This window comes from Malurus melanocephalus, unplaced genomic scaffold (genome assembly GCF_030028575.1).
Source record: "Malurus melanocephalus ecotype Western Australia unplaced genomic scaffold, MMel_1.1 scaffold_306, whole genome shotgun sequence".
Lineage (NCBI taxonomy): Eukaryota > Metazoa > Chordata > Aves > Passeriformes > Maluridae > Malurus > Malurus melanocephalus.
In genome coordinates, this window is record NW_026623538.1 from 211,802 (window position 1) to 224,224 (window position 12,423).

The 12,423-nt window shown below is 37.9% G+C and overlaps 1 protein-coding gene across 1 annotated transcript; it reads right to left on the reverse strand.

Annotated features, from left to right (window-relative positions):
• Positions 1–494: 494 nt before the first annotated feature.
• On the reverse strand, positions 495–11,285 carry SDCBP (syndecan binding protein). Its single transcript, XM_057377211.1, has 8 exons — positions 11,183–11,285; positions 8,199–8,277; positions 5,954–6,063; positions 5,476–5,634; positions 4,131–4,306; positions 2,702–2,873; positions 2,083–2,174; positions 495–1,235 (listed from the first exon to the last, which is right to left on the reverse strand). Exons 1-8 carry the CDS (start codon positions 11,231–11,233, stop codon positions 1,181–1,183), a joined length of 894 nt encoding a protein of 297 aa, XP_057233194.1. The 5' UTR covers positions 11,234–11,285; the 3' UTR covers positions 495–1,180.
• Positions 11,286–12,423: the final 1,138 nt, after the last annotated feature.

A 12,423-nucleotide genomic window follows, 5' to 3' on the forward strand; every position in this document is an offset into this window, starting at 1 on the left:
CCCAGCCACATCCAGCACACCCAGCAAGCTACAGGCAGTTTTACTGTGAAACTGCAACTCTGCAATTAGTACATATTTTAGAACAGCTAGCTGCTATTCCATGGGTTAAGCTTAAGGCAGGAAGAGTTAGGATCACAAGAAGGCTTGGGTTGGAAGGGATTTAAAGATCACCTAGGTCCAAACTCCCAGCCATGGGCAGGGACATCTTCCACTCAGCCGGGTTGCTGAGGTYCTCACCCAGCCTGGCCTTGAACACTTTGAGGGATGAGGATCCACAGCTTCTCTGGGCAACCTGTTCCAGTAYTTCACCACCCTCACAGTGAAGAACTTTTTCCATTAAGCATATCTTGTCTAAAGTAGCCCAGAGCTAAGCTTCTAAAACATTTCATTTTTAAAAGGAATAAACTCATTTAAATATTTTACACTGAATTTTCTCTAGTTGTTGGCTGACACTGAACTTGATAAAACAAGCCTGTTTTAGCTCATCTTAAGTATGTACACACACAGGATGTAAAGTTTTGGTCATTTATTTGGTTATGTCTGAATCCTTAAAAGAACATGGTTAAGGCGAGAGATAAGCATATTAGTTACAATTCTTATAACAAGTAATAAAAAGATTTGAGTATCTGTACACTACTTTAATTATGCTTACTTACTGACTGATGCCTTGAGCTATATTCAGCTAGGTGGCATTTTCGTGTAAACAGTATTTACTAGAACAAAAAATAAACTATTACTAACCTTGCTTCTAATACGCTATTTCAAAGCTACTCTTGCAAACAAAARGCAGTAAAAATACTCATTTGTCTTAAGACATACAAAGCATAGCATTGTCCTGGGTAACAACATGTAGCTTTGCAAGTGATACCTGGTTCCTTTAGTTGCAATGGCTTATAGTAGTAATAAGCTAAATAAAAGACCTATGAAAAGAAGTTGTAACACAATTGGAATTTCACATTTGTCAAGCATGTAAGGCTGCAAGTTGTACAGTGTGTGAATACACAAGATATGTTGAACAGTGACATTCCCAGCCATTATAGATGCAAATGCTTGATGCAGCATATCTTCTCTCAGCCCCCAGAAAGGCTCATGTGCAGAAGAAAGAGATCACTGAGTAAAATAGCCCAAGTTTAGTGGAATCATCATTATATATATGTACACACACATCCATGGTGCAAGTTTAGACTTCAGGAACAGAGTGATCCATCAGGCTTTTCATGATGCTAGTTGCCATCCTAAGGAAAAGGAAAAGGCATTCAATTTTGTAAGACAACTTACAAAGACCACTAAAGCTTCTGCTCACAGTAGTTTTGTCATTTCCAGCCTTTTAATACAAACTAAAAGCTGGACTTTCACTCCACTATTTTTGACACAAGTTGCTACAGAAAACTGCGCCAAACTGCACCCCCAGAAGAAATGAAGCCCACGATACTCAACATCTCTACTGACACCTGAGCTATGTTGTCAGTATCTTTCAGGGTATAGGCACATGTGCAAGCATTAGGGAAGGAGAGCAAGGGGGGAAGGCAGCTGTTAGATGGAAAAGTGCTTTATAGAAAGAGGATACTAAGTCAAGGGGGGTTAAAAGGAAACAGGAAAAAAAAGGCACCTGAAGCATTATACCTGAAGCATTATTAATTTCTAGCAAATTCAAAAGCATTTCTGGTTCAAAAACGTATTTAGCTGTAGAAAGCTATTGTTGCCAAAGGATTAGGAAAAAACCCAAAACTATGCTGCCGAGAATCATGTTTACATAATAGGAATTAGTTGCACTACACACAACATTTTAGCTACAAGGTAACAAATACTTGTGGTATTTCAGAAATTCAGGCTTAGTCAAAAGAAGTTTAGARAAGAGTTTTTTTTCCAGAGACAAAAAGGCAAAGGATTATCATGAACATAAAACAGGTTAAAAACAGTACCRAAACACCAATTTGACCAAAACATCAGATTAAACAAATTTTCAGACACCCCCTCCTCCAATTTTCATGYAGTTTATAATTAGGTCTTATCATGAGTACGCTTTATAGTCATTGTCAACTTGATTATAATTAACACCACAGCTGCTTTGTATTTACCTACCTCTTTATTATATAGTCATAAATACTGGAAGGCATGACAGTGATGGTCACTACATTTCCAGCTGTTGCCAAGATGTCTGCAACCTGGGAGTCCTGTTAATAAACAAGAACTCATATGAGCAAGACAACTCAAGCTAAGAAAGTTCAAGAATGTTTTCTAGACACATTTTTACTCCAAAAATCATTGTTTGGAGTACTCAGCCTTCAGGACAAATCACTGAAACTCAACACCACAGATGTTTGGTTATGAGTTTCTTTCACAAACTGACTATAGCGGGGACACAGATGTCAAACACGGAATTCCTGCTAAAATTTGATGCAGGCTGGAAAAAGGAAGCCTACCCTTTGTTTTGCCAGCAAGGCTGGACTAYAGATAAAAACTGAGGGTCAGCCTCACCAGGTAGAGGCTGAGAGGAAGAGAATGAACTGCCCTGAAAACCAATAAAAAACTGCAAAGAACACCAAACATGTATGTCTCTCCAGTCCCATTGCCTCTCATGAAATATTGTTTAGTGTTAAAATAAAAAAAAATCAATTACAATCCTTTTCCCTCTCCAAAACACATTTACTACTATAAAAAGCGAACAGCCATCCACACCCCCACATAGTAGTTATTTTACCTTCAGTCCAATTACATTCTGGCCATTAATTTCACAGATGTTGTGCTCTGTCAGAAGTCCATTTCTTGCAGCAGAACTGTCTTTCACTATTGAGGTAATTTTTCCATTCTTGAATATGAAACCAACATGACCTGTGCTGTCCTTATGCATGGTAATAATTCGTTCAAAAGGTCTGCAAAAACATTTAAAATACAAAACAACGTTTTCAGTCTACTAAATCACAGAAAAAAAACACATGCTATTTTAGCATCTTCAGCTTACAAAAATGTAGTTGCACTCTAAGGGATCCATACATTATCGATGGTGAAAAATTGTTCGGTTTAACTTCATTTTGTTAATATTGTTGTATTAATGTATACTTGTTTATAAACCTTGCATGTTTTCCCTATTCTACAGATATTTCATCATCTAGATTAATAATAATACAAAAATCTCATAGAACATCCACCCACCCAGCCACCATAACCAAATACACACAAATGTCCATTAAAAATTCAGTTCTCTACAATCATTACAAGATCGATAAAATAGCACAGGCAGTTTTAACAACTGTAAGTAGTCTACATGATCCTAGAGTACAAGGCTTCTCCAACAACATTTCTACTGCTTTAGGGAYAATAAATCTTAAAATTGTGTCTGAAAAGGGCAGTAGATATAGGAAGGGGATGGTGAATTGGGCACAGAAGCGGTAGACAGAGCAGGGGATCTACTACCAAAGTATCCTGATTCAGTGATTGAAGTAACTGCCCTGATCAAACAGCTGCCCTGCCCATTGGGTCAGACTTGGTTCTTAAGCAAGAAGGAACATAGAAAAACCTGTGAGACATATTTATGCCTCAAAGACATGAAGTATCTGTCTTCCTGCAGTCTACAGGCCTTATGCTGAACCTGACCTGTTGTAGCTAATTGTATGTAATAACAGGATCACTATTTAATACAATTCAAAAAACATATTGGATCATCAAGCATACTTTTAGTAAAGCTGGCATTAATTCATACATAAGCAACAGTTCACAACAAAAGTTATCATGCTACATAAAATGCAAATGTATTAATTAATACAAAAAACATTTAGCTAATATCTTTTATTATTAACTTACACTAAATAAAAAAATTGTATCTGGAAAAAAAGCACAGAATTCTTCAATTCAGAGTCTTCAATTCAGAGTTGACATGTAACTTGTGCCATCACTCACTCACTAGTATATCTAGGGAAAACATCATGTCTCATCATGCCCAGGAAATTTACSATTTAAGAACCATTTTGACTGTTCCCCACAAAAGAGAACATTTCTGAAAATCTTTACTTACTGAAGTACATAGACAAACAGGTTTTTGTTAAACCTCTGTTCAAGCAAGGGGAGACCCAAACCCCACAGAATTACTCAGAGATGGATAATGACAAATGCTTAACTGAAAWTGGCTTTACCTGTCCCGAATGATCATTGAAATCCTTTCTGCAGAAGCTTGTTTCAGAACTTTATGTGCTTTATCAGAACTCCATCCTGCACAGTTTTCTCCATTGATCTGCAGCACTTGGTCCCCAAACCGCAGACCAGCAAGGGATGCTGGAGAGTTTGCCTGAACTAACTGGACAAATATACCCTACAAAAGAGGRAAAAAAAAGAAGGGGAGGAAAAGGGGAGGTTCTTGCTTAAAAGGTGAAGAACACACAGCTCCTTAAATTTTTCCATCCTACACAGTATCAGCCAAAGAGAAAAGACAGAAGGACTTGCTAATTATCTCTTCTTTAGGGGCACTTCTGAAATGTCAGTCTGTTTCTAGAGGTATTTAGAAGTCTGACAGATAATTAAYGCTAGAACTAAGATCATAAACTAGAAAATCTGTTCTGTCTAGATCTGTAAACGTTAAAAACAACAAAAAAGATGCAAGCATACCATTAAAGTCTTACGCTAGGGTTAAATACTTGTCTTTTTTAACAGGTGTTACAAAACTATTTCCAGTCAAAGTACATCTAAAAAACAAAGTAAAGCATATCAAAGCAAATTATAAATACCGATGGGAGGGAGAGATGTTAAAAAATAAAAAAAAAAACACCAGCACCACCAGCACCCCATGCTACTCTAAGAAAACCCCATTTTCTGCTTTAGAAGAACTACAGAAGAGTATTTTAATTCTAAATGCTACCTTCAGTACATTTTTTTTTTAAAACATTCAGATTAAATGGCCTTGCCAAGGGAAAAATAAACAAAAGCAAGCAAACAGAAACAAAACAAACAAACCACCAAAATACTCGCAAAAAAACCCCAAAAACCAACAAAACACAATCAGAACATAGTAGCATTGTCCATGTTGAGAATCAAAAGATACTGAAACAGAGAAGTTTCAGAGCAGGTTTAAGGACCTTCTACAAAAAAGGAGGTACTTCTAGGCTGTGGGCAGTTCTCTGCATACTGCTGAACATTAAGTATTGTCCAGCGTTTCCAAAAAGGTAAAGGCAAGAACTCCTGAACTGATAAAAGGTATCAAAGCAGCAATGCAAGGACAAGTTCACATTCTAAAGTGAAACAAAAAAATATTGTATGTATTTTTCAGGTCTTATAAAACACATGGCATTCAACTGTGGCTGTAAATTCAGATCCTAGTCCAGGCAGCTGGAAATCTAGTTACAAGTCTAATGATGGACTTCAGAATTCTGGTAATGGATAAGAAAGCATTACACAGAAGACTATTCTGTGACCACACACTAGCTTCATTACTAATATAGCCCAGCAGTAAAATCTCTAGAGGCAAAARCAAACTTTTACACTTACATTATCAACAGACTTAAGGCGAAGTCCAATTCTGCCATCTTGATCTTTACACAGAATTGCTTCACGGATGCCTTGCTTAATTTCTGCTCTGCGAATTCCAGTATCATTTCCAGTCACTGGAGCTACCATGTAATTAGTAGAAGGTCGTGTTACCAGTTGCTGATTAAAACAAAACAGCCAGACAACTTAGTTTCAACTTTTAAGAAWAGTTATATGTCAGTTTGTATTAAGTGATATTTTAGAAACACAATGCACAAAGTAAGTCACACCAYCAACTCTCCCCCACTCCCTCCCAACATTGGAAATGGACTGTTGAGTTTCAGAACAGATTAACACAGGCACTGCTACTTAAATATGGTACTCAGTATCTCAGTCAAATATGGTACTTAAGAMAAATAACAGTCTGCTCTCTAGAATGCTAGATATACATTTAGTCTTTACATTTTTGTTTTCTAGAATATGTTTGACTGGTACTTACACCCTGTGGCTGAGCAGCTGCTGCCACTGCTAAGTTTCTCTGTACCTCTTCCTCACTGAGGCTCAGGCCCATATATTGAGAAAGTTCTGGATACAATCTGGGGTACAAACCTATAGGAGAAAAACAAAAGAAAAAATCAATACAACTGATGGATTAACAGAGGGAGCAGTTWCTGCTTTCATATGTATAATTCCTTCAACGAATCTTGTGCTATTGCAGCTATTTAAWTGGAAAATTATGACAGAAGACCCAGTGTTATTCTAGCCCAGTTTAGAAGAGTAACCAGACAGTTCTGAGATAAAGAACTTACTCAAGGAGCTTTATACGTGCCTTTCAACAAGAAAAAACACACACAACCTTTAAAATATCCCACCATACTCGAGGGAAGTGCAAAGAATGGAAGGAAAGGAAGTTGAACTGACAGAATTGTCAGACTTTGAGAAGAACAACTCTAAAATAAACTTGATACTGCTCTTGACATTCCACAGATCATTAACTGGTGCCATTTAACAAGTGCCAGTTATGAGAGCTCTTAAGAGCTCCCCTGACATTCTCACTAAATAAATGGGGACAGAAAGGGCTGCTTGGAAAGGGAGGTGGTACAAAGAAGGGCTTTGGAAGCAATCAGACTCCTTAGCATGCAAAGCTTACGTTTCTAGAGTTCATTTATGGGTATAAATGTATAAAAGCAGCTATTATAAGAAGTCATGTTTAACCAGCAATAGAAAGTAACTTTTCTGGGRAAGAACAAAGGTCATGGCAAGATGAATGCCATGATAAACTGGAGGTTTTTTGGCACTTTAATATGCTGCTTCACATGACAACTGTCTCATCATATTTCTGGACTAATCTACTAACTTGTAGCTTCATCAATATTGATTAAAAAGCTTTCGATGAATAAATTTTCTATTTTTGCTTGCTTTTTCGAGCCCTAGGATTATACACAACACATAATAGCACAAGATTTCTGCAGCTACCCAATTTTTCTGTTTGTTCTTTACTAAAGACCACWACACAGGATGGACCTTTGCTGGCTGAATTCATTCTCATTTAAAACAAAGAGCAATCCAAATAGCAGAACCCAAAAGCTCTTGATGTTGTATAGTGTCCACTCTCCATCAGGATAGAAGAATTTCCAGTGGATTTGCCACATCCTATAGATGATGTAAGGCCTTCTTTTGTTTGGGATATATTGAATGATTAATCACTCTTCAGCCACACAGAGATCCAGAGCAMTTCACACACAAGTTGACATCAAAATTATGTTTTGGTGCCTGCTGGCCAAATAATTGCAGGAGAATTCAAACTCTGGACAGCAGAATGAATGCCACCAAGAAGAGACTGTTGAAGTAAACTCAAATCTGGTCTGGTGAGGTTAGGTCAGGTAAGTACCTAACCCAGAAAGAATCTACCAGATGCAACTCTTGTGAGCTATTCAAACTCCTGCCTTAAAGTCATCTTAGACACACAAGCACCTAGAGGAGAATTGGAGACAGAGTTCCATCCACTAACATTCAATACTGATCCACAATGGCAGCATTCCGCCTGCCATTCCAGTAGTGTTGTTGGTCTTGCTGGTTAGAGGCTTTAGGCCTTTTAGACCCAACGTAACTTACTAAAACAGAGCTCTAACCTCAAACCTGTGCACCTTTGTGCATGTACATGGGAGAAAAGGAAAAATGGGTACCAGTCATTCAGCTTTAGATCTGATGGATTTCCCATCAYACATTTGATTCCAAAATCTGCTGGAAGATTTATGTTGACTGCACAAGAAGATTAAGCGCCATCTTCCTGGGCACTTCTCTTGCTGACAGAGATTTATCTTTGTCTGTTCCTAAGCAAGCTCACATGTAAGGAAAAACTCTGACTCATGCTGTCCTCTAAAGCTTACAAATATAAATGTGATTAATAAGGACAACTAAGTGTCTGAGGTAAGAGCTAAACAGAGCTCAAACAGTATCAACAACATATCTTGTTATGTTAAGCTCACTTGGAAAGTTTTCAAAAAGAGAAGGTTGACTGCTTGCTTCAACTTCTTTTTATAAGCAAACACTGTTTTTTGACTCCTACAGCATCTTACCAAGGCGGGTATTGGCATTTCCAAAAAGGTAATGTAAACACAGTAACATATTTAGTTCCCTTTGTAARTAGGGTTGCATATTTACAGCAACATTAACTGTTCTGTTAACTTTGGGGTTTCATAACTGCTCTTCACATTAGTATACTATACAGTACATGAGCTTACCTCCATCATAAGGAAYTGGTGCAGAAGCTTCAGACAAGATTGCTGGATTAGCTGGATTTGAAGAAAAGGCAGTCTGAGCCTAAAAGCAAAGAAACTCACATATGTTATCTTGTCTAAGAAAAAAATAAGTTTTTATTATGCAGGCAAGAGACTCGGTATTATTTTTGTACTGTACATGCTAGTTACTATTTGTCTTGAAGTCAATCTTTTTATGTGAAATAAACAGATCCAATGCAACAAGCTGTAATAGTATCCAAAGTACTTTGGCTGATCAACTCACATCTTCCTTACAGACAAAGCCAAAGTGATAATGCAGAAAATATTCAATATCAACCTGCTCAGTTTTTGTCATCAAGAAAGTTAAAAGGCCTTAAAGGAAATATTACCTTTAGCTGACRAAGCTTTAAAACTACGTTTTAAGGTTCAACCTTTAGCAGAGAGTTTTGAATTTGCTSTTTGTGCTGGATAACAGCAGTTTTACTTCTTCACACCATTTACAGACATTATTAGTGAGATCTACACTKCTTTTCAGGTGTCAAGTTCCACACAATCCAGCGCTACTAGTATAACGTCTTCTGAAAGAAATGGACCTTCCAAGATKATTTTCTACACCACTTGCCACTACAGTAAACACATTAAGGCTTATTTCTGTATTGCTGACTGGCTTACTTTATTAAGTTCTCCTATATTTGTGAGTCAGTTTCCTTCCTTCGCAATACCTCAGCTCTATTTTTTGGCCTTGTGTGTTCATGACCAGTGAAAAACAGCCTTACAGTGGCCTGTTAAGCATGATGGAAATAGTTATCCCAATAACTTTCCTGAGGCTGAACATCAAAGGTGGGAGGGAAATTACTCAATGCATAGTGAAACACTATGCTGAACAGGATACATAAATCATCTAACATAACATGACAGTTAAAATTACTTCATGATGTTAAGGAAACACATAAAAATAGAAGACTTCTTAGTCCTGTACACTCCAGGAAACTGTCTTTAAAAAAAAGATTTCACAGCAAGAATGAGTCATTATTTAGCAATATCACGTGTATTTAGAAGCACAGGCTCCAACTCAAATAACAGACAAAAACAGAAGGTTAGAATAATATTTAATGTAACAAGTCTGTTTGTTTTAGCCAGCAGTCATTTGATTCTTACTTATTGCAGATACAGACATTGTCTTTTAGTACTCTGCTGTCTTTTCTGTTACGAATGCTCTCAGATTTATTTAAAATGCATTTTTAAATGCATTTTTGGRGAGAAAGAAATAACTTAGCCTTTGTTGCTGGCAGGTTCAGGGAAGTGATTCTGCCCCTCTACTCTGCCCTTATGAGACCCCATTTGGAGTGCTGTGTCCAGCTCTGGGGTCCCCAGCACAGGAAGAACATGAACCTGCTGGAGCAGGTCCCTAGGAAACGATCACAGAAGCAATCAGAAGGATGCAACACCTCTCCTGTGAAAAAGGGGTGAAAGAGCTGTGGCTGTTCAACCTGGAGAAGAGAAGGCTCTGGAGAGACCTTACAGCAGCTTCCCAATATGAAAAGGGGTTTATAAGAAAGATGGTGACAGACTTTTTAGCAGGGCCTGTTGCAATAGGATRAGYGGTAATGGTTTTAACCAAGAGAGGGTAGACTTGGACCGGATATGAGGAAGAAGTTTTTTTAAATGAGGGTGAAGCACTGAGACAGGTTGTCCAGAGAGGTGGTAGATGCCCCACCCTTGAAGACATTCAAGGTCAGATTGGACAGGGCTCCAAGCAAAGTGATGGAGTTGAAGATGTCCCTATTTCTTGCAGAGGACTTTTAAAGGTCCCTTCCAACTCAAACTATTCAGTGATCCTATGAAAAGTATCAGCGAAAATGGAATGGCTTAGTGATTACATTTATTACTATTTTCAACTGTAATACGTAAGCTCTAGCATTTGGTTAATAAAAGGCCAAAGGAGCACGTTCTTGGCTCCAGGGTACTCATTTTTCAGTTCAGCATTTCCAGACTGTAGATAAAGGACYGTGGTTAGATAAGAAGAATGGAGTGGGCGGTCATGACAAGGAGAAATCCCAACATAGCATCCACAACTTCAAAAGCCCCACCCCACACGTACAAACACAGGTGAGACAAGGCACTGCACTTAGGGATAGCACAGGAGGAGTTAAGAAGTTTTTCTTGCAGTTTACTTGATTGCTTCCCAATGAAAACAGCAAGGACAGAAGTAGTAGCCATCTTAAAACACTGTAATCCTTGCCCTTGTTTAAACCAGGAAGGAATGAAAGTTAAGTTCAGCAAAAAGTAAAATGCTGAMCAAAGCAAGGAAACTTGTGAAATACATCCATGTCAAACTTCTCATAGGTTTTAGTCCATTGAAGTGCTTTCAATCATTTTGTTTCACAGATATTTTTTTCGTCCTCATCAGGTTTAATAATAAAACTACCAATACTCTTCCWCCTAAAGGGTTTTACACAAAGAGGATAATCTTGGACATACTGTGAGAACTGGTCACAACCATCAAATAGCCGAAAGATAATTTTGATTCCAGACTGCATTAAGACAACTGATGCTTTTTTTTTTTTTTTTCTGGTGCTCGAATGACCATGAAAGCTTTCTGCCATAGATTTGGACACTGGGAATGAGACGCAGCACATTTAATAGTTTAGTCATCAAGTCAGAGGTGAAGTATGTAAAGAGACTGACTATGTTTATCTACTTAAGACCACTTAYCTGTATTTCAAAAAACCCAAAAATATCAGTATTTGTTAAAAACAAATGAACACAAATGAATATATAAACCAAAAGAAACATATCCAGGTGTTAAAACAAGCATTAATCATAACAGAGAAAGCTACAAAGCAAACAGTTTGTCCTTCTCCTCTCAGAGTGAGATGGTAAAACAAGTYGTCAACCACAATAAGTCTCCCGCTGTTTTCCCAACTAAACATCACCAAATACATTACTGTTATCAAAACTCATTTTTTTAAAGATGTCCACCATACCTGAATAACTTTGTCCACCTTCAGATCTTCTAGGGAAGGATAGAGAGACATTTTGAAGAAGTCTCACTGGGTAGAGGGAAGACTGAAAAAAAACAAATGGGAAAGCAAACAAGCAACAGGATTAGCTCTCAGATACTTACTGAGATTACAACCTTCAAAATTTTTTTTAAAAAATAACCAAACTAAGTGCTAAAAAAGTGTTCTGTGACGTGCAAGTCAGCAGTAAAGATAGCTGGCACTACAGAAGAATTCCATTAAGACTACCCATTTAATCTGTTATCAATAACAGCCTTTGGCTAATAGGCTTTATCTAATATACTTAGCACTGTCAAAGTTTAGGTCTCAATGATGAGAAAGCCCATACAGAGAAAACCATTTCACAGGAAGCAAAGAGAGACTTTAGGAAGCTGGGATGCAATTACAATGGGTGTTAAGAGCAAAAACTAATCACCGTCCTCCCAGCTGGGAGAGTATTCTATATACAACTGCAGAAGCTTCCACTSCTTTGTCCAAAGTATCTAAACACTTTCATCACTTCTAACATTCCACTGACCTGGTTTTGGGCTGCAATAATGTTCTTCCTAATGCAGTGTTTTGGATTTAGGATAGCAATGATGTTGATAACACACTGATTGTTTTAGTTGTTGATAAATAGTGTTTATATTAAGTCAAGGACTTTTTGATTTCTCATGTCCTGCCAATGAGAAGGCTGGAGAGGCACAAGGAGCTGGGAGGGGACACAGCCAGGACAGCTGACCCAAACTGGCCAAAGGAATATCATGAAACATCATTCTCAGTATATAAACTGGAGGGAAGCCTGGCAAAAGGCATGGGCAYTGGTCAGCAAGTCGTGAGCGGCAGCAACGTGCATCACTCATTTTATATACTCCAACTCTTTAATAGTTTAATGGGACAGAAAAAGAAGGAAAAAAAATCTTTACATCAACCCATGAGTTCTCACTTTTCTGATTTTCCCCCCTCCATCCTGCTGAAGCAGGGGGAACCAGCAAGCAATTTCGCAGCACTTAGTTGCTGGCTGGGGTTAAATCATGAGATCCAGCAAGAGGCCAYTAGACAGAACTGGCTTCCGATTTGCAACACATTAATTGCAGTAAGAGACCTGTGTAAACTAGGAAGATTCAGTCAGTGGTGAGTTTCAAAATACAGAGATTCCAGGCTGGCTCTCATGTGACGCTGGGAGAGCCCTGTGACAACTTATTAGGAAGTAATACAAAAAAAAA